The following is a 22157-nucleotide window of genomic DNA, read 5'->3' as shown; positions in this document are numbered from 1 at the left end:
CATTTTTAGAGTGGAAGCAAGTCTTCCTCAATTTCGAGGGACTGCCTATGATGATGTTTTCTCAGGTGTTAATATTGCAGGATTTGAAGTTGACCTTTAGTGTGTGTTAGGTGTTTGTAGACTCAAGGGGTGATCCTAGCAGAGAAGTCGAACTCTGAGGGTGTGTGGGTCTGAGATCGGGCTGATTCTCTGGCCCACAACCCCTGTGAACACCGCTTCACGCTGGCGCGTGGCAGTACCCCTTAATATATTTGCATAGTGTAATTTCATAGCCTTGATTGGGGATGAATGTCACAGACTCAATCACTGTGAAAGTAAAAGTCACTGACGTGCTTATTTAATGTCTCTGTGGTGCAATAGGGGAATATTGCACTGTCGGAAGTTAAACTGAGGCCCTGTCTTCCCTCTCAGGCAAAAGATCCCACGGCACTATTAGAAGAAGAACAGGAGAGTTCTCCCAGCACCTAAAATTGATTATCTGGTCATTTCTCTCCTTGCTATTTGTGGGATCTTACTATGCGCTAATTGGCTGCCATGTTTCCTATATTACAACAGTGACCGCACTTCAAAAAAACTTTATTGACTGTAAAGTGCTTTGGGACATCCTGAGGTTGTGAGGGGCGTTCTATAAATGCAAGTTCTTTCTTTTCAACTGTGGGAATGGTGGCGTGGTGGAGGAGGAAACCCTGTCATCATTTCAGAAGCAACGAGATGTAGCAATGGGAGGAGGGTAGGTTTCTGAATATATATGGGAAAAGGAGACATTTGCAGCTCTCTGCGTAAAGAGCAGGTGAGTGGTACTAATTGGATAGCTCTTTCAAAATGGAATAAATGGCCTCCTTGAATGCTGTATGATTCTATCATTCTGGATGGATGGGCCGAATGGCCTTCCTCATCCGTAAGCATCGTGTGCATTTGTTTGCCCTGATCATATAATGGAAGAAAGCTTAGTAAAAAGAAAGAGGAACAAATGGCAAATGTTGTAAATCTCAAATAAAACCTCAAAATGCTCCTGAGCCCAGAGAAGGGTTTGCCTCTGAAGTGTTGACTGGCCTTTTTACTTTACTGATGCTGATGCATACCCAGCAGTTCCTTTCAGCTCTGCTGTCATACCACGGCAGAGGGCTGAACAGTGGCCCGTGGGGCAGGGAATTGGCTCTTGACTTCCGACTTCGCAAATACCCACGTTGACCGACTTTCGTCGGTGCAAGCTCCAAAGAACCGAATGACCATCTCAACTTCAGAGGTCAAAACCAAAACCGGAACTTGGGCCTGGTCAAGGAGCTTGAGGCCAGTGGGGCCAGCAAGGAGCTGGAGTATTTGTGGACACCAGGAATAATTTAAAGATAGGTTAAAAGAGTTGCATTTATATAGCACCTTTCACGACTGCAGGACATACCCAAAGCACTTCACAGACAACGAAGCACTTTTTTGAAGTGTGGTCACTGTTGTCATTTAGGAAACGCGTCAGCCAATTTGAACATAGCAAGCTCCCACAAACAGCAATGTGGCAATGACCACATAATCTGTTTATGGTGATGTTGGCTGAGGGATAAATATTGACCAGGACACCGGGGAGAACGGCCCTGTTCTTCTTTGAAATGGTGCCACGGGATCTTTTACGTCCACCTTAGAGAGTAGACAGGGCCTCAGTTTAACGTCGCATCAGAAAAACGGCTCCTCTGACAGTGCAGCACTCCCTCAGTAGGGTCACCAGGAGCTTCGACCTGGATTATAATTTATTTTCCCTTTGTTTTGTTGAAAGTTACTAATGAAGAAGAAAAAATGGTCTGAACCAATAGGTTCTGTCCTCCGCTTACCTTTAAAAACGCCAAAATGGAAGCCTTTGCTGTACCGATAGCTGAGCGTGTCGCACTTTCGGTTCAGTCGTTTGACTGCAATGTTGCAGGCGGTGGCCCTGTGACAATCAGTGGCATTAGCAATCAAGCTCTCGCTTTAGCTGACCAAGTTATTGCTCAATGGTCTGTGGTTTCATTATACTCACAGTGATTGGAGTTCTGGCAGCGAGGTGCCTGCGAGAGATTTCATGTAGGAGTAAGCAAAGCTGCTCAACTGTAGGTTGGTCTCTCTGGTCAGTGAGTCAGTCACTGTTGCGATGAAAGCCAAGGATGGTTTGCTTTCCAGCAAGACGATGAAAGCTCTCAATCGCACTTCAACATGGTTCTTTTTGTTCATTATTAGCTGTATAGCGATGACTTGCACCTGTACAAGAGATCGCAGCTAAGTTAGGTTTGATGTACATATCTGTAATCTTAATCGTAAGGTCGGAAAGAAAAGGAAAGACTTGCATTTATATAGCGCCGTTCACAGCCGCAGGATTCTCCAAAGCACTTTACAGCCAATGAAGTACTTTTCAAGTGTAGTCACTGCTGCAATGTAGCAAACGCGGCAGCCAATTTGCACACAGCAAGCTCCCACAAATGATAATGGCCAGATAATCTGTTTTTTTATTCATGTTGATTGAGGTTTAAATATTGGCTAGGATACTGGGGAGAACTCCCCTGCTCATTTTAGAAATAGTGGCATGGGATCTTTTACGTCCACCTGAGAGGGCAGACGGGGCCTCGGTTTAACGGCTCATCTGAAACGTGGCACCTCCAACAGTGCAGCACTCCCTCGGTACAGAGAAAAGCCACAAGGATAAGCCTTCATGACAGAGGACATGATTTATTGAAGAAAGGTGAGCAAAACATGGGCCTTGCAATCTTCGGAGCAGAGATTACATAGAATTTACTGCACAGCAACAGGCCATTCAGCCCAACTTGTCTGTGCCGGCAGTAATGCTTCATATGAGCCTTTCCCACCCCTCTTCATCTAACACTATCAGCGTAATCCTCTACTCCTTTCTTCCTCATTTCTTCCTGCATTCTCACTGTGCTAAAATTAAGACCGATTGCGAAGACTCATAACTGAGTGGGGGCAGTACCCTCCATGGATGCTGGCAATGGGGGAACCATACCCTACTGCCCACAGTCGTACCTCCGGCCTGCCGCTCACGGAACCCATGACGCCAAGCTTGACGTCACCTGGTCATTACAAAAGGGCAAAGCACTGCGGATGCTGGAAATCTGAAATATAAAAGAGAAAATACTAGGCCACGCCCAGGGGATCAGGCAGCATCTGTGGAGAGACAAGCAGAGTTAACGTTTCAGCTCGATGACCTTTCAGCAGAAGCGGAAAATGTTACAGATGTAATAGGTTTTAAGCAACTACAGAGGCGGGGAAAGGGCAGGGGGAATGTTTCCTTCCTCAGTATATAAAAGGGCCACAAGGAGGAGCCCTAGTGAGAGAGGACTTGATCTATTGAAGAAAGGCTAGCAAAGCATGGACTTCGGTCTTCGGAGTAGAGGTTAGTCTCGGCCCGTTATCGAGCCCGGACCCGGCGTCGCGGAGGCAGCACGCTCTCCCGACGCGGGAGGACCGAGGAGCGATAGAATAGTCACTGACTCTGTATTTGCTTAAAAACATCTACATCTGTAACACTTCCCAATTCTGACGAAAGGTCATCAGCCTGAATCGGTGACTCTGTTTCTCTCGCCACCAATGCCCCCCGGCCTGCTGAGTGTTTCCAGCATCTCCCCTTCATCTATCTGATCATTACTTCCTGATTTGCCTTGCGTATTGTCTTTTACTCTATTCACTGTTCAAAACGCCTCGGGCGCGAATTTCGCCTTCTCCTCTCACCTTGCGTGGCTCCTTCTTGGCGATATTGCGCAAAGCCATCACGGCCTCCGCTTGGATTCTGCTCGAGACCCCGTTGGCGGCATTCCCAAATCCCGGCAGGAGTTTCTGGATGCGTTTCAGACTCGCTGGCTGCCCTGCATTGCCGATCGCCTTGAGGCCAAGGATCGTTTCTTCTTCCTGGCCTCTGCTGCCGGCTTCAACGACCAGCTCGTGGAGCGGCTGCAAAGAACCGAACGTCAACCTAGAGCCTGGAAGTTCGTGCTTAAGATGCTTAGGACAGGTTGCGTAGACGATTAAGGGGTGATCTAACTGAGGTGTATAATATGATTAACGGAGTTGACAGGGCAGATAGAGAGACATTATTTCCTGTGGTAGGGTGTCCGGAATAAGGAGGCTTACTCCTGGCTCCTAATTCTTTAACCTCAAAATTAGAGCCAGATCATTCAGGGGTGATGTCAGGAAGCACTTCTTCACACAAAGGGCAGTGAAAACCTGGAACTCGCTCCCCCAAAAAGCTGTTGAGGCTATGGGCCAATTGAAAATGTCAAAACTGAGATTGATCGATTTTTGTTAGGTTAAGGGTATTAAGGGTTACAGAACCAAGGTGGGTAGGTGGAGTTAAGATACAGATCAGCCATGATCTAATTGAATGGCGGAAAAGGCTTGAGGGACTGAATGGCCTACTCCTCTTTCTATGTTCCAATGCTCCAATGTTACAGTCCCCACTGCCTAATGTGATTTGCCCGCTATACGCAATAGCCGGTATAATAGGGTAGCATTATTACAGTACTCTACTGTATAACAAGAATGTTGTAGATCATGATTGAATAAACTAAACTAGACTGCATGCAACACCAGCAGCTTCATTTAAAGTGCAGCCAGTGCTCAGTACACACCTTAAACCATTTAGAGGGGATTAGAAGGGTTTAAAGGTGACTGAACATTAACAGGGTGTAATTTTCTTCTGTTTGTTCTTTGCATTCAGCGCACCTCAACAAGGTGTGAACTGGTATGTAAGCACAGGCTGTCTCTGCTGAAATAAATGGAGCACTTATGACACTATGACCGGCAGCTTTGAAACTGATGTGAATGCAAATGGGTAATGGTTCTCACTTTCTGGCTGCCGTTTTAAACGTGGTGGAGATTGTATTTATATCTAAAAGTGATCAGGGGGTGAATTTCCACCCGTCTGTTACAGAACCCGCCTGATTTCTCTTCTATTGATCTGCTCCCTCAGGTCACCACCCAGGCAAAAGCCCAGGGCCAGGTTTCTGATACTCACGTACCCGGAGAGCTTCATCGGGGCAAACCCGGATAGTTGTGCAATATCTTTGGACCAACGATCCGTAAGCGAGTAACGTGATTCTTCGAAGGAAAGGGTTACTCTTCATGTAAGGGCTGGACAAAAGAACCTTGGGAAAAGCAGAAATATATTGCTCTCAGTTTAGGATAAACCAACACAAGAATGATTACTGAAGTAAACTCAAACCCAGGAGGGTTGTTTTCACGTGGAGCGGAACCTGGACAGGCAGGGAGTGGGGCTTGGGCGGAGGAGTCAGCGGGGAGAGCAAACCATTTGGGGTTCAGGATCCACACGGTCAGTGAGCTGCCTATTGCGGGGCATGTTTCACAGTCCTGTAAGAGCTCCAGAAGTGCAGGTGGGACTCCCTCCCATGCCAGCTCCTGTATCCTCAGCTTCAAACGGACCTGGTGTGATTTTGGAGCCATGTTGGCCTTCTGAACAGCAGAATTGTGCCCTATCTGAAGTTGTGGGGGGGTGGGGCGGGGTGAGGGGGGGAGGGAGGTTTGAAGGTGAATAACATATATTATTTATTTTAACATTGGTCCGCTTACAAACAGGGCTGCTGGGGGCGTGTATTAGTGTTTCTCGAGGCAGGGGCAGGGGGAACCAGCCACACCCCAGAAGGTGCAAGTTATGTTGTCTTCAATATAAAATAGGTGCTCTTCCCTGGTGCCATATACTCTGGCCAGAAGGTAGGTACAATCTTGTCTTATTGCAGAGCATCTTATTTCAAGACTCAATACTCTTCAAAATTAAAGACTTACAATCGTTATAAAATTGATGTAGGTTTCTTCTCTCACTGCAGTATTTCAGAAAATAAGCTAAGAGTAATGTTGAAATGAGGGAGTCTTTAAAAAGTTAAAAAAAAGGATGTCCCAAAGTGCTTTAAAGCCAATGAAGTACTTTTGAAGTGTAGTCACTGTTGTAAATGTGGGAAACGCAGCAGCCAATTTGCATACAGAAAGCTCCCACAAACAGCAATGTGATAATGACCAGATAATCTGTTCTTTGTGTTGGTGGTTGATGAATAAATATTGGCCAGAACACCGGCAAGAACTCCCCTGTTCTTATTTGAATAGTGCCAGTGATCTTTTACATCCACCTGAGTGGGCAGATGGGGCATTTGTTTAACATCTCATCTGAAAGATGGCATCTCGGACAGTGCAGCACTCCCTCAGTACTGCACTGGAGTGTCAGCCTGCACTTATGTTTAAGTCTCTGGAGTGGGACTTGAACGCACGGTTTTCTGACTTAGAGGCAAGAATGCTACCCACTGAGTCGCGGGTGATACACTGTGGAATATATTTTGTAAATGCAATTTAGATTACAATGACCAAAAAAGAAATCTTAACAAACAACTTATAATGTTGTAGAGAGGTTGGATGCTTAAATCGCCATCGTATTGGATGGGACCCCAACTTATGTTTCACCAAAAATGGTGGATAATATTACAGCCCCTAAATTTCTGTACACCGCTAATTGCTCTACCCTCTTCTCCAGCAGCAATGATCTGTATTACTCATTCCATCAGTCTTCTTAGGCAGTCCCTCGGAGTCGAGGATGACTTGCTTCCACACTAAAAATGAGTCCACAGATGAGTGAAGAGTCCGGCGTGGGACCTACAGTCTCTGTCACAGGTGGGGAAGAGGGTGGTTAGAGGAACGGGAGTTTGGGATGCCTGGGTTGCCGAACGTTCCTTCTGCTATTGATGCTTGGCTTCAGCTTGCTCTCGGCGAAGAAACTCAAGGTGTTCAGCGGCTTCCTGGATGCTTTTCCTCCACTATGGGGGAGGGAGGGGGGGACGTCTTGGGCCAGGGATTCCCAGGTGTCGATAGAGATGTTGCACTTTTTCCAAGGAGGCTTTGATGGTGTCCTTGAAGCGTTTTTTCTGCCCACCTTGGGCTCGCTTGCCGTGTCGGAGCTCGGAGTAGAGCGCTTGTTTTGGGAGCCTGATGTCAGGCATGCGGGCGATGTGGCCCGCCCAATGGAGCTGATCAAGCGTGGTCAATGCTTCGATGTTGGGGGATGTTGGTCTGAGCAAGAACACTGATGTTGGTGCTCCTATCCGGCCAATGGATTTGCAGGATCTAGCGGAGGCAACATTGGTGGTACTTCTCCAGTGTTTTGAGGTGCCTGATGTACATAGTCCATGTCTCTGAGCCATATAGGAGGGCGGGTATCACTACTGCTCTGTAGATCAAGAGCTTGGTGCCAGGTTTGAGGTCCTGGTCTTCAAACACGCTCTTCCTCAGGCGACCGAAGGCTGCACTGGTGCACTGAAGGCAGTGTTGGACCTCGATGTCATGTCGATGTCTGCCCTTGTTGACAGTAGGCTCCCGCAGTATGGAAAATGATCCATGTTGTCCAAAGCCACACAGTGGATTTTGATAATGGGGGAGCGGTGCTGTGTGGCGGGGACCTTTGTCTTACGGATGTTTAGTGTAAGGCCCATGCTCTCGTACGCCTCGGTGAAGGTGTTGACGATGGCTTGGAGTTCGGCCTCCGAGTGTGCGCAGATGCAAGCATCGTCTGCTTACTGTAATTCAATGACGGAGGATGGGATGACCTTGGATCTGGCCTGAAGGCGGCGGAGGTTGAACAGATTCCCATTTGTCCTGCAATTTAGCTCCACTCCAGCAGGGAGCTTACTGAGAGTGAGATGGAGCATTGCAGCAAGGAAGATCGAGAAGAGCGTCGATGTGGTGACACAGCCTTGCTTGATCCCGGTCTGAACGTGGAATGGGTCTGTGATAGAATCGTTGGTCAGAATCATGGCTTGCATGTCATTGTGAAGCAGGTTGAGGATGGTGACAAACCTTTGAGAGCAGCCGCATCTGAAGACGACGCTTCATAATCCCTCACGGTTGAGAGTGTCGAAGGCTTTTGTGAAGTCAAAGGCGGCCATGTACAAGGGTTGGTGCTGTTCCATGCATTTCTCTTGTATCTGCTGCATGGTGAAGATCATGTCCATTGTGCCCCTTAGTGGACAGAATCCTCAGTGCGATTCTGGAAGGAGCTCTTCAGCCACAGGGAGAAGGCGATTGAGGAGGATTCTTGCAATGACTTTCCCGGTGGTCGAAAGCAGGGAGATTCCTCTGTAGTTACCGCAGTCGGCCTTGTCACCTTTCTTGAAGATGGTCACGATTACGGTGTCTCTGAGATCCCCTGGCATGCTCTCCTCCTTCCAGATAAAATGAATCCGCGCCAGGAAGTGCTTCTCTGCCACGTTTTAGTGCTTTGGCGGGGATTCCATCTGCTCCTGATGCCTTGTTGTTCTTCAGTTGTCGGATGGCCTTTTCAACCTCATGCCAGGCTGGGATTGTGCTGAGATGGTGATGGGTGGCATGCTGTGGGGTGGAGTCGAGGACACTCAGATTGAAGACAGAGTCTCGGTTAAGGAGGTCCTCGAAGTGCTCCTTCCAGTGGGCACTGACTGCCTCTCGGTCCTTGATGAACACCTCGCTGTTCTTGGCCAGCAGTGGGGTAGGACCTTGGGTGCTTGGGCCGTAGGTCGCCTTGACTGCGCTAAAGAATCCTCGCACGTCGTGGTTGTCGGCTAGCTGCTGGATTTCTTGTGCTTTCTCCGACCTTTAGGTTGCGGGTTTTCTGTTCGACCTCGGCCTTCAGACGCCTGTCGAGCTGCTTTCTTGCCCTCGAGTTGTGTTGCTGTTTCCAGTCCAGGAATGCCTTGCGCTTGCGGCATATTAGCTCCTGGATCTCCTGGTCGTTCTCGTTGAACCAGTCTTGGTTTTTCCTGATCGAGTGACTGAGCATCTCTTCACAGGTACTAATTACGGAGGCCTTGAGGGCAGACCAGGCACTGAGGACACTCTGAATCTCTGGGTCACTGGGAGTCATCAGGTTGGTAGCGAGACACTGGCTGAATAGGGCTTTCTTAGCAGGATCATTGAGTGCTCCGGCGTTGAATTTCCTGCGGCATTGTTTCTGCTGCCGTCGCTGTTTTGGGGAATGTTGATGGTGATGACAGTATGTACCAGCTAACAACTGCCCTCACACACCCACCCATGAACAATTTTTGAACAGGTTAATCCCTTGATTAGTTAGGCTCAGTTAACAGCACACTCACCAGTGAATCAAAAAGATCATGGGTTCAAGCCCCACTCCAGAAACTTGAGCACAAAATCTAGGCTGCCACTCCAGTGCAATAACGAGGGAGTGCTGCACTGTTGGAGGTGCCGGCTTTCAGCCGAGACATTAAACCGAGGCCCCAACTGCTCTCTCAGGTAGACATAAAAGAGCCCTCAGCACTATTTCGAAGAATAGCAGCGGTGGTCGCGAAGGGCACTATATAAAATCAAGTATTTATTTTTTGAAGAAGGTCAGAAGATCAGAATTCTCTCAATGGCCTGGCTAACAGTCCACCTGTAACCACCACCACCAGAAATAAATTATCGGGTCATTCATCTCATTTACAACAACTTGCATTTATGTTGTGTCTTTAACATAGTAAAACGTCCCAAGGTGCTTCACAGGAGCATAAATCAGGCCAACACAACTGACACCGAGTCAAAGAAGGAGACATTAGGGCAAATGACCAAACGCTTAATCAAAGAGGTGGGTTCAAAGCAGTGTCTCCTAGGAGGAGAGAGAAGTGGAGAGCTGGAGAGGTTTGGGCAGGGAATTCCAAAGCTTAGGGCCTAGATGGCTGAAGGCACGGCTGCTTGTGGGATCTTGCTGTGCATTAATTGGCTGCTGCATTTGCCTACGTAACGACAGTGGGTTCCCTTCAAAAACTGATCGGTTGGTTGTGAAGCGCACTGGGATGGGATGAGGTGCTGTACAAATATCGGACAGAGAATTTTGTACAAACGTGTTAACCGTTATGGATAGTAAACCTTCACACACACACACACACACACATCCCTTTAACCCCTTACTCTACTGAGCACATCACAATATGAACAGAGAAGTGAAGACATACCGTAGCATTATCCACACCATGGCAGTCAGCTTTGAGGGAATGTAATACAAAAACCAGTGCTTGGGCTGCTTCAAATTGGGTGAGGTCTTTCTGCTCAATTCTCGTTTGGAGGAACTGAATTGCTTCATGTGTTGCTGTGGTGGGTAGGGTATCCAAAAACCAGCGCCTAATATCAGAGCAGAAAAGATTAGTCACTGAGAATGGAGGAACAGGAGAAGGCCATTCAGCCCTTCGAGCCTGTTCCAATTAGGTCATGGCTGCTCTGTATCTTAACTCCATTTACCTGCCTTGGTTCCATATCTCTTCGTGGCCTTAACCTAATAAAATATCAATCTCAATTTTGAAATTTTTATTTGACACTCAGCCTCAACAACTTCTTGTGGGAGAGAGTTCCTGACTTCCACTACCTTCTATGTGAAGAAGTGCTTCCTGACATCACCTTTGAATTGCCTAGTTCTAATTTTAAGGTTATGCCCCCTTGTTCTGGACTCCCCCCCCCCCCGCCCCACCAGAGGAAGTTGGTTCTCTCTATCTACCCTATCTATTCCTTTAATCATCTTAAACACCTCAACTAGATCACCATTTAATCTTCTATACGCGAGGGAATACTCGAGGGACTCTAGCCCTCATAATTTAACCCTTGTAGCCCCAGTATAACAATACCGCAACTGCCCCACCTCCCCCAACCCGTCCTCCATCGGCCAACTTGCCCCCAGTTGGAGGCAAATACACCACATCTCACTCAGTCAATTGGCTTCCAGTTATGACTGAGCCAGAAAACAGGATTTCTCAGCGTAAGGAGTCCCCCACACCTACCACCTTACAGGGTTGCCCGCACAACTCCAGCCATCATGAGAAAGTATCTGCCAGTATGTGGAAGGCAAACTGAGCATTGACGTCCACCGCTTAAGCTGCCTCCACCGTTCGCCCCCACCCCCCACCCCACCCTCCATATTCACCTGTGATCTTGTTTGGCTGCGTTCTTTTTCCAAATGCTTTGAAGGTTTTCCAAATTTGCCGAACGCAGGAGCTGAATGAGCTGCAGGAACTTGTATGGAGCGTCAGGGTGAGCTTTCTCTCGGTTAATTTGAACCAAATTTTCTATTGCATTGGCAATCTGTTAAACAAACCAAGGGAGCATCCGTTTATACACTGTTGATATGGAAGGGGGGACCTCCATTGTCCAGCATGATGGGCGGAACCACTGGAGAAGAATGGGAATTGGTGGATAACCGAGAGTCCCCACATTTTGCTCTTACACATAAGGTACAGCAATAGGCACTGGACACAAGTACAAATCACAAGATAAGTGGCTTCTGAAATGTTATAGCCTTGACATTTTATGGCTGTTCTGGCAGACTCCTGTTATTGTAGTGTCTCTGCACATTGTTACAAACTCACACGAGGCATGTATATATCAGACCCGGTCACTCTGTGACCTTCATTTTATTCCCAAGACCAAGGAGTGCTGACCCTGGGTGGGACCTCCCCTTTTATACCAGGAAACCCAGGTGAGGAGTGTCTCCCGCAAGCTCACCCACTGTGGTCAGGGTGTGCATTTCAAGGGTACAGGTACAGTGTGCATGAGTTACAGTTACATAACTATTGTCATTGCAAGATGGTGAAATACATGACATCACCTCCCCCCTTAAGTCTTTTAGTTTCAGAGGTTAAGTCGATCGGGTGGTCGACGCTCTCTCGTGGAGCGCCGCAGTTGTGGCTCTGGTGGCTAAGCCTCAGCACACGTCTCTGTCACTTAAGGTGATTCCGGCCTGTCCGGGCTGGCCGCCGGGACTGTGCATGCTGAGGGCTGTCTTTGTTGCTCGTACGCTGGCAGTGGTGTGGGTGCTATCTCATCATGCTCTTCTTCCGGTTCCTCCGTGTCTATGCTGAACCTTGTCTTTACTCGGTCCAAGTGTTTGCGGCATATCTGCCCATTGTTTAGTCTGACCACCATGACCCTGTTTTCTTCTTTGCCGATTACAGTGCCCTCAAGCCATTTGGGTCCCAAAGCATGGTTAAGAACAAACACCGGGTCATCTATTTCTATATACCTCCCCCTTGAGCCTCGATCATGGAGCTCGGTTTGGGACTGGCACTTGCCCTCAACAATGTCTGCCAGGGCTGGGTGAATGAGGGACAGCCGCGTCTTGAGCGTGCGTTTCATGAGGAGTTCCACTGGCGGGACTCCCGTGAGCGAGTGCGGGCGGGACCAGTAGGCCAGCAGGATGCGCGATAGGCGGTACTGAAGGGAGGGTCCTTGGATGTGTAGCATGCCCTGCTTTATGACTTAGACCGCCCGTTCCACCTGGCCATTGGAAGCTGGCTTGAACGGCGTTGTCCGGACGTGCTTGATCTCATTGCCCGACATAAACTCCTGGAATTCATGGCTGGTGAAACACGGGCCATTGTCGCTGACCAGGATGTCCGGCAAGCCGTGGGTCGCGAAAACTGTACGCAGACTCTCCACAGTGATGGCTGTCATGCACGAGTTCAATATGATGCACTCGATCCACTTCGAATATGCATCAACAACGATCAGGAACATTTTCCCCATGAACGGGCCCGCATAGTCTACGTGAATGTGTGACCATGGCTTGGTGGGCCAGGGCCACGGGCTGAGTAGAAACTCCCTGGGGGCATTGCCCAGCTGGGCACATGTCGTGCACCTGCAAACCCAGTGTTCCAGGTCTGAGTCAATCCCCGGCCACCACACGTGTGACCGGGCAATGGCCTTCATTAACACGATGCCAGGGTGCTCGCTGTGGAGTTCCCTGATGAACGCTTCCCTTCCTTTCTGGGGCATGACTACCCAGCTGCCCCATAACAGGCAGTTGGCTTTGATGGAGAGTTCATCCATCCGTCTCTGGAACGGCCTGACTTCCTCGGGGAATGCCCTGTGTGCAGGCGCCCAATTCCCAGTCAGAACACATTTCTTTATCATGGATAGGAGGGGGTCCCTGTTGGTCCAGAGTTTGATCTGGTGGGCTGTGATGGGGGAGCCTGCAGTGTCAAAAGCCTCAACGGCCATGGCCATCTCGGCGTTCTGCTCCGACGTCCCCTCGGTGGTGGCCAGTGGGAGCCTGCTGAGTGCGTCAACGCAATTTTCGGTGCCTGGCCGGTGCCGTATGGTGTAGTCATACGCAGCCAGCGTGAGGGTCCATCGCTGTATGCGAGCTGACGCGTTAGCGTTGGCAGCCTTGCTGTCGGACAACAAGGATGTTAACGGCTTGTGGTCCGTCTCTAGTTCGAACTGTCTACTGAAAAGGTACTGGTGCGTCTTTTTCACACCGTACACACAAGCGAGTGCTTCCTTCTCGACCATGCCGTATCCACGCTCTGCCTGGGAGAGCGACCTGGAGGCGTAAGCCACCGGTTGGAGTCGGCCGTCATCGTTACCCTGCTGCAATACACACGCAACTTCAGTACCCCCTTCCTGCTTTCTCGCCATACCCCTTGATCCCCCGAGTAGTAAGGACTTCATCTAACTCCCTTTTGAATATATTTAGTGAATTGGCCTCAACTACTTTCTAGAGAATTCCACATGTTCACTACTCTCTGGGTGAAGAAGTTTCTCCTCATCTCGGTCCTAAATGGCTTACCTCTTATCCTTAGACTGTGACCCCTGGTTCTGGACTTCCACAACATTGGGAACATTCTTCCTGCATCTAACCTGTCTAAACCCGTCAGAATTTTAAACGTTTCTATGAGGTCCCCTCTCATTCTTCTGAACTCCAGTGAATACAAGCCCAGTTGATCCAGTCTTTCTTGATAGGTCAGTCCCACCATCTACCACAGAAAGTTGTTGATGCCAATTCACTAAATATATTCAAAAAGGAGTTAGATGTAGTCCTTACTACTGAGGGGATCAAGGGGTATGGCAAGAAAGCAGGAATGGGGTACTGAAGTTGCATATTCAGTCATGAACTCATTGAATGGCACTGCAGGCTAGAAGGGCCGAATGGCCTACTCTTGCACCTATTTTCTATGTTTCTATGTTTCTATGACACCCAATCTACTTACCTAATGTGATCCCTGAGCGCTGTAAACCTCGCAAAAAAGCTGGAAAAATGGTATGTACAGGGCAAAATGGTGTTTAATTGGCTTTTAACAACCTCTTAATAATCTAAATTGCCTCCCCTGCTGCTTGGTGTCGGGTCCGTTACGCGTTGACAGACCCGACAGATGGGAGAGTAGCGTGCAGGCGGGTTGACAGCTGTCAAGAACATAAGAACATAACATAAGAACATAAGAATTAGGAACAGGAGTAGGCCATCTAGCCCCTCGAGCCTGCTCCGCCATTCAACAAGATCATGGCTGATCTGGCCGTGGACTCAGCTCCACTTACCCGCCCGCTCCCTGTAACCCTTAACTTCCTTCTTGGTTAAAAATCTATCTATCTGTGACTTGAATACATTCAATGAGCTAGCCTCAACTGCTTCCCTGGGCAGAGAATTCCACAGATTCACAGCCCTCTGGGAGAAGAAATTCCTTCTCAACTCGGTTTTAAATTGGCTCCCCCGTATTTTGAGGCTGTGCCCCCTAGTTCTCGTCTCCCTGACCAGTGGAAACAACCTCTCTGCCTCTATCTTGTCTATCCCCTTCGTTATTTTAAATGTTTCTATAAGATCACCCCTCATCCTTCTGAACTCCAACGAGTAAAGACCCAGTCTACTCAATCTATCATCATAAGGTAACCCCCTCATCTCCGGAATCAGCCTAGTGAATCGTCTCTGTACCCCCTCCAAAGCCAATATATCCTTCCTTAAGTAAGGTTCTAAGGGTCAATCATTCTATTTTGATCCACCTCCGATCCTGTCCTCTCAGCGCTGGTAAAATTCAGGCCTGTGAGTTCAAATCCCATCGTGGTATATTAAAAACTAAGGAAATAAAAACTGCTATCAGTGAAATAGTGACCATGAAGCTGTCAGATTATTGTAAAAACCCTACGGGTTCACTAATTTTCTTCAGGGAAGGAAACCTGCCGACCTTACCCGGTCTGGGCCCATACGTGACTCCATTCCCACACCAATGTGGTTGACTCGTAGTTGCGCTCTGAAATGGCCGAGCAAGCCCCAGTTGTATCAAAGCGCTACAAAGAATCACCATAGTGACTGCAGTGGTCAAGGAAGAATGCCCATCACTACCTTCTCAGGACAGCTGAAGATGGGCACTGACCCTGGCAGTGATGCCAATATGCCAAGAATGAAAAAAAAATGCAGAGGCCACTGGGATGATAGAACGATATGGGTGGACTGTTTGACTCTGCTTGAATATGTGTTGCCAAAAATCCTGCAGACCTTTCTGACTACCTTGGTTGCCATAGAAGTGAAAAATCAACAAAGGGCCCAGGTATACCACAAAGTTAGCATTCAGGCAAGCAAGTTTCTGCAGTGGGCCAACGCTAAGGTTGTGTACAGTTTAAAGGCCAGGAATTTCCTCGAAGCTGCTCCAATTTCACCAGATGTGCAGCGGAAATCCTGTTGTGCGTGCATATACATTAGGTTTCCGGCACACTTGCGGTGAAGTAACGGTGACTGAGCTCTGTGGAAATCTCCGGACAAAATTGCTTAATTCAAATGTTCTGAGAGTCCAAGTTTTCTGAGCGCTATATTCCCCACTGTGCTGTGCTACTTTCAAATTATTAGCTAATTCAATTTTTTTTGGCTGCATGTGGCGGCTTTGAATTATCAGCAGTCAGACTGGAGTGGGAAGAGATCTGTCCTGATTCCAGACTGAAGCAGAAGAGGCTCCTTGTCTACTACTTATACTACTTTCCCCCGGGGTCATTTCGGCTCTTGGATCCCGATTGAGACAGTTACACACCAGTGCTACAGTTGTCACATAAATATGCCCTAAGAGCCTCCTCATTTCAGAACTTTACGTGGCTAGACTAGAGAAGTTGGGGTTGTTCTCCTTAGAGCAGAGAAGGTTGAGAGGAGATTTGGTAGAGGTGTTCAAAATGATGAGCGGTCTAAACAGAATTGATAGAGATAAACTGTTCCCGTTGACGGAAGGGTCGAGAACCAGAGGACACAGATTTAAGGAGATTGGCAGAAGACCCAAAGGTGACATGAGGAAAAACGTTTTTACGCAGCGAGTGGTTAGGTTCTGGACTGCTCTGCCTGAAATAGTGATGGAGGCAGATTCAATCACGGCTTTCAAAAGGGAATTGGATAAGTACCTGAGGGAAAAAGATTGGCAGGGCTACGGGGAAAGGGCGGGGGAGTAGGACTAGCTGAAGAGTTCTTGCAGGGAGCCTGCAAGGGCTCATGGGCCAAATGGCCTCCTTCTGTTCTACAGCCATTCTTTTATTCTATGAATGAAATCACCTGACAGGTCCTTATCAATACATTCAATTCCAGTGACGTGAACACACAAACATATGAAAATAATGGACAGGAAAATACCAGCCGGTTCATCAAACCGGTCCACATTCATTTTGCTGGTAGCATGGGAGAGTCCATGGAGAGATTTGAAACCAAGAGTGAGAATTTAAAAATTGAAGAGTTACCAGACTGGGAGCCAGTGTAGGTTCCGAACACAAGGGTGATGGGTGAACGGGACTTGGTGTGAGTTAGGATACGGGCAGCAGAGTTTTGGATAAAAGTAGAATTTTCAATAGAATAATTCAAATAGAACTACAGAAAACTACACTGGTGTGGGGTGAACACGTGTTTGGATTCTCATGTGCGAATTCCGCCCACCAGTGATAAAAGTACAAATATATCCAAGCATTACAGTCAGATGTACCTTCGTATCATTATGTGAGAGCTTGACCAACTGCATTGGCATCTGCAATAGTTCATTGGAAAACTGATATCTCAGAGTTCCCCGCTTCTCCATGTGGAAGGTTGGCATGGGTGGCGACTCATTTTTCAATTCCAACAAAAAAAGATGCTGTCTATAAATACAATCAAAGACAAGTTATTACACAGAATTTGAACCATTAAGAGAAGTGTGTGGACAACTGTCTTCTGAGAAGAGAAAATTTCTATCATCTGCCATGGTCAGTAAATTATGCAAATTTGCTAGATTATCCAGACAACCCTGGCCCAGGTAAGAGTGACGCTGTGTAAATGCATCACTGATCTTGTCAAAGTTCATGGTGTAAGGTGGAGAAGGGTCTCTACAAGCAGGCTTTGGGCAATGTGGGGACAGATCTGCACCACCCCTCCCTTGCTGAAGACCCTAAGAAGAAGGTGGCTGGCTCAGTTGTGGAGGATGGGAGGGGGTGGGGGGGTGCTGTTGGGTGGCTTGACCTGGACGTCAAGTCAATATGTGGACATGCACAGCAAGGTCCCGTTGTTCCTCTACACTTCTCAGTGTCCTACCATTTAATGTGTATTCCTTTTCCTTGTTAGACCTCCCCAAATGCATTACCTCACACTTCTCTGGATTGAATTCCACTTGCCACTGTTCTGCTCACCTGACCAGTACATTGATATCTTCCTGCAGTCAGCGGGTTTCTTCTGCATTATCAACCATTCAGCCGATTTTAGTATCATCTGCAAACTTCTAAACCATACCCCCTATATTCAAGTCTAAATCATTGATATATACCACAAAAAGCAAGGGACCCAGCACTGAGCCCTGTGGAACCCCACTGGATACAGCCTTCCAGTCAAAAAAAACACCCATCAACCATTACCCTTTGCTTCCTGCCTTTGAGCCAATTTTAGATCCAACTTACCAATTTGCCCTGGATCCCATGGGCTTTTACTTTTGTAAGCAGTCTGCCATGTGGTACCTTATCAAAAGCCTTGCTGAAATCCATATACACTACATCAAATGCATTACCCTCATTGACCCTCCTCAAAAAATTCAATCAAGTTAGTCAGACACGACCTTCCCTTAACAAATCCGTGCTGACTGTCTTTGATTAATCCATGTCTTTCTAAACGAAGATTTATCTGTCCTTCAGAATTTTTTCCAATAATTTTCCCACCACCGAGGTTAGGCTAACTGGCCTGTAATTACTCGGTCTATCCCTTTCTCCCTTTTTAAACAAAGGTATCACATTAGCAGTCCTCCAGTCTTCTGGCACCACACCTGAAGCCAGAGAGGATTGGAAAATGATGGTGAAAGCCTCTGCTATTTCCTCTCTTGCTTCACTTCTCCAGTCTCTCCATATAACTGAAGCCCCTCATCCCTGATACCATTCTGGTAAATCTGCTCTGCACCCTCTCCAGCTCCTTGACATCCTTCCTAAAATCCGGTTCCCACAACTGGGTGTAAAACTCCAGCTGCGGTCTAACCAGTGATTTATAAAGGTATAGCTTAACTTACGAGGTGATCGCAGCGAGAGTTTTAGCGGGAGTGCCAAAGTTAAGCTTGATGCTGACAGGTTAGCGAAAGGTGGGGATTCTTGTGTCTGGCCATTCTTTAATAACAAACAGTCACAGAACGACCTGCATGCCAATGACATGGAAAGGTTGTGCATCATGGCGATGCGGGCTGAAGATAGGGTCAGTTTTAATTGTGAGGACAAATAGCCTAGCAAAACTCATTGTCTAGGCTCATGAAAGAAGAATAGCCACTTGGATTAGGTACCAGAGGATGCCCAATGTACCATAACGTGGAACTAAAGCCTTTGGGAGACAATGACGGGAGAACATTAGCAATAAATAAATAATCAGCACGGAAGGAACTGATTATACACACTCAAGATTGTTAACTTTACAGAGATACTTGCTACAATAGGAAATGCTCTTTTATATTTACCTTGACTCTGTACTGGCAGCACCCTCAAGTTCATTAAACGGTGTGAACTGATGTGTTTCTTGGCTTCTGACTTCGGAAATCTCTGCCCCGCCTTCTGTACTTTTCATTGCGTAAGTGTAAGTGGACACACTCCGCAGGCTCTTTCCTTTCTACATAGAAAGAGAACAGGAACGGATTAATTTTGAAATGCAATTTCCATGTACATAGACCACTAAAATATCATGGACAGGTACAGAAAATAATCAAAAAGGCTAATGGAATGCTAGCTTTTATATCTAGAGAACTAGAATACAAGGGGGTAGGAGTTATGTAACAATACTGGAGAACTGTGTTCAGTTCTGGGCACCACACCTTAGGAAGGATATATTAGCCTTGAAGGGAGTATAGTGTAGATTTACCAGAATGACTCCAAGGGTTACATTACATGAGGAGATTATACAAGATAGGGTTGTATTCCTTGGAATTTAGAAGATTAAGGGGTGATTTGTTCAAAATTTTCAAGATATTTAGGGAAACAAATCGGATAGATAGAGAAAAACTATTTCTGCTGGTTGGGGATTCTAGGACTATGGGATATAGCTTAAAATTGGAGCCAGGCCTTTCAGGAGTGAAGTTAGGAAACACTTCTACATGCAAAGGGTGGTAACAGTTTGGAACTCTCTTCCACAAACAGCTAGGTCAATTGTTAATTTTAAATCTGCGAGTGATAGATTTTTAAGAGGTATGGGACAAAGGCAGGTACAGAGATAGGTTACAGATCAGCCATGATCTAATTCAATGGCAGAACAGGTTCGAGGGACTTTAATGGCCGACTCCTGTTACTATGTTCCTGTACGATGTACATGATGTACATATCGGTCCAGTTAGGAACATGAGCACTTAAGAACAAGGAGTTGGCCATTTGGCTCATTAAAAGCCTGTTGCTTTGCTTGTCATGGCAGCTTGATCTGTTTACTTCCAATGCCTTGTGTTTTTCTCCATATGCTCTAATACTTTCCCTTCAACCCTTTGTGTGAATACGATTTTCTCGGATTTGCATTGAACAGGCATGGCTCGAATTCTAAGATCCGGACCCTGGTCGAGATTTTCCTAACATGGAGAAGAGTAATTCCTTGTTGGCTCCTTTATTGTTTGAACACTTTGATCAGATCAGCCTTTAATTCCACCATTTCCAGGGCATGTAACCCATGTTTTTCCAATCCTCCATCATAGCTCAGTCCTTCCATTCTGGCCAATCTCTACTGAACTCTCGCTAAAGTCTGGTTGCAAAAGGTTGCCTCCGATTCCACGGGCCTCAATGTGCGCTGGCAATCTCGCGCGCCAAACCTTATCGAATGCCTTCTGGAAGCTCAAACATACGACAACGACCATCTTAGTGACTCAAGGTTCATTAGAATATTATAGCGAAACCTTTGCGGAAACTGCACTCGCAGCAGTGAACACACATAGGAGATCATTTTTGACTTTGTACGATAGTGTAAAATGTACTTCCATTGACTTCAGTGGAAATAAAAATTGGGCAGAGATGTAAAACAGGCTGCCGCTTCGCTATGACCCGTTTTACACTATTGAGCAAAATCAAAACAACCTCCATAGAGAACCATATAGGAATGAATTAATTCCATTGCTATTCTTGCGGGTGAAGAAAAAATAAAGTGACAGTACAGGGAGTTTATTGAAAGTGTCTAATCATGATAGAAAAATATTGTGTAGAGATGTGAAATACTCAGCAGACTATTTTCTATTGACAAGCCAAGGGGGTGGGGGGGGGGGGGAGAAAAAAAAATCAATGCTCATAACACAGGACACCATTATTGTTTAAAAGAGTAAAAAGGATGACCCTTTGACTCAGAGTGTAGTGATGAAGTGATGCTAAACTTGGGTTTAAAGGCCGGAAGATTGAGGGACATGTGGAGTTCCATGGTTTGGGGAATGGGATGAGTTTTAAAGTTCTGCTTCAAAGAAAGATTTCCATTTTTATTGTGCTTTTCACAATCTCAGGACTTCCAACAGCACTTTAAGGTTAATTAATTACTTTTGAAGTGTAGTCACTGTTGTAATGCAGGGAAACAGGGCCAGCCAATTTGTACACAAACAGCAATGAGGTGAATGACCAGATCATCTGTTTTTTGGTGGTGCTGGTTGAGGGTTGAATGTTAACCAGGACACTGGGAAAACTCTCCGCTCTTCTTTGAATAGCGTCTTACGATGTGTTACGTAGATCAAATCATCCCTCTAATGTGATGAAGAAAGAGAACAAGAGAGTAAAAAGAGGTAGCACTGACCATAGCAATACCAATAAAGTAGAAAGACTGGATAGTCTGCAACAGAGCGAGTGAGGGAGAGAGATGCTGGAGCTGACAAAACTTCTCCATGGTACATGTCAGGGAGCATGAAACAGATATTAAAAAAAAGCCTCTCCACATATGAGGCCAGTGTTCAATCCTTATACATTCACTTCAACCCAGAGATGACGTTACGTGATATTAGTGTACAAATGCTTACCACGTTTGTGTGACCTTTCTCTGCCCACTATTTTATTGGAAGACTGCTCTCTTCATTGAAATAGTAAAGAAAGAAAGGACTTGCATTTAAATAGCACCTTTCACCACCTCAGGACGTCCCAAAGCACATTTCAGACAATGAAGGACTTTTGGAGTGTAGTCACTGTTGTAATGAAGGAATTGTGGCTTCCAATTTGTGCACAGCAAGCTCCCGCAAACAGCAATGAGATAATATCCAGATAATCTGATTTAGTGATGTTGGGAGAAGGAAACACATTGGCCAGGATGCCGATGAGAACGTCCATGCTCTTTTTCAAAATAGTATCGTGGGATCTTTTACAGCCACATGATAGGGCAGACCAGGGCCTTGGTTTAACGTCTCATCTAAAATACGGAACCTCCAGGGCAGCACTCCCCGAATACTACGTGGAAATGCCAACCTAGATTATGTGCTCATGTCTCTGGGGTGGGACTTTGAGTCACAACCTCCTGACTCAGAAGGTGAGAGTGCTAATCACTGAGCCACCATGGCTGACGTCTGATTTCTCTGCTTCTTCGTTATTTTTTTTAGACTAAGCATCTCCCAAAAGATAATGTGTGCATTTACCAGTTGGCAGGTTTCACACAGCTGGGTATGAGCAGCACCCTTGGTCTCGGAGATTTTCTCCTGACAGTTATTTAGATCCTTCGATTTTGTGACAGTGATGACTCCGGCCCTCTTGTCCTCTTGAATTACGTAGCTCGCGTGACAGATGCCTTCCACCCCATTCTAGGCATAACAACAGACTTGATCAGTGCACGTACAATACAATGTAGGAAAACTAGCGGCAACACTCTCACATTACGGATTCCATAATCTGGAAACTCCACCACCTAGAAGGGCAATGTGGAAACACCATCACCTCCATGTCCCCCTCCAAGTCGTACACCATCCTGAATTGGAAATCTATGGCTGTTCCTTCATCGTCGCTGGATCAAA

At 46.8% G+C, this 22157-nt stretch overlaps 1 protein-coding gene across 1 annotated transcript in view; it reads right to left on the bottom strand.

Annotated features, from left to right (window-relative positions):
- The window catches only part of LOC139269106 (vitellogenin-like), a 114988-nt gene that overhangs the window by 78054 nt on the left and 14777 nt on the right, over positions 1 to 22157 (bottom strand). The window contains exons 5-13 of the mRNA XM_070888211.1: positions 21786 to 21947; positions 18675 to 18823; positions 16704 to 16854; positions 10910 to 11067; positions 9951 to 10116; positions 4992 to 5117; positions 3706 to 3924; positions 2006 to 2223; positions 1821 to 1918 (exon numbers count right to left, since the gene is read on the bottom strand). Coding sequence (XP_070744312.1) covers positions 1821 to 1918; positions 2006 to 2223; positions 3706 to 3924; positions 4992 to 5117; positions 9951 to 10116; positions 10910 to 11067; positions 16704 to 16854; positions 18675 to 18823; positions 21786 to 21947 — 1447 coding nt within the window. The remainder of the gene's footprint in view (positions 1 to 1820; positions 1919 to 2005; positions 2224 to 3705; positions 3925 to 4991; positions 5118 to 9950; positions 10117 to 10909; positions 11068 to 16703; positions 16855 to 18674; positions 18824 to 21785; positions 21948 to 22157) is intronic.

This window comes from Pristiophorus japonicus, chromosome 8, assembly GCF_044704955.1.
Source record: "Pristiophorus japonicus isolate sPriJap1 chromosome 8, sPriJap1.hap1, whole genome shotgun sequence".
Lineage (NCBI taxonomy): Eukaryota > Metazoa > Chordata > Chondrichthyes > Pristiophoridae > Pristiophorus > Pristiophorus japonicus.
Note: the sequence above shows the minus strand (reverse complement) of the source record. Positions and strands in the feature narration are given on the sequence as shown.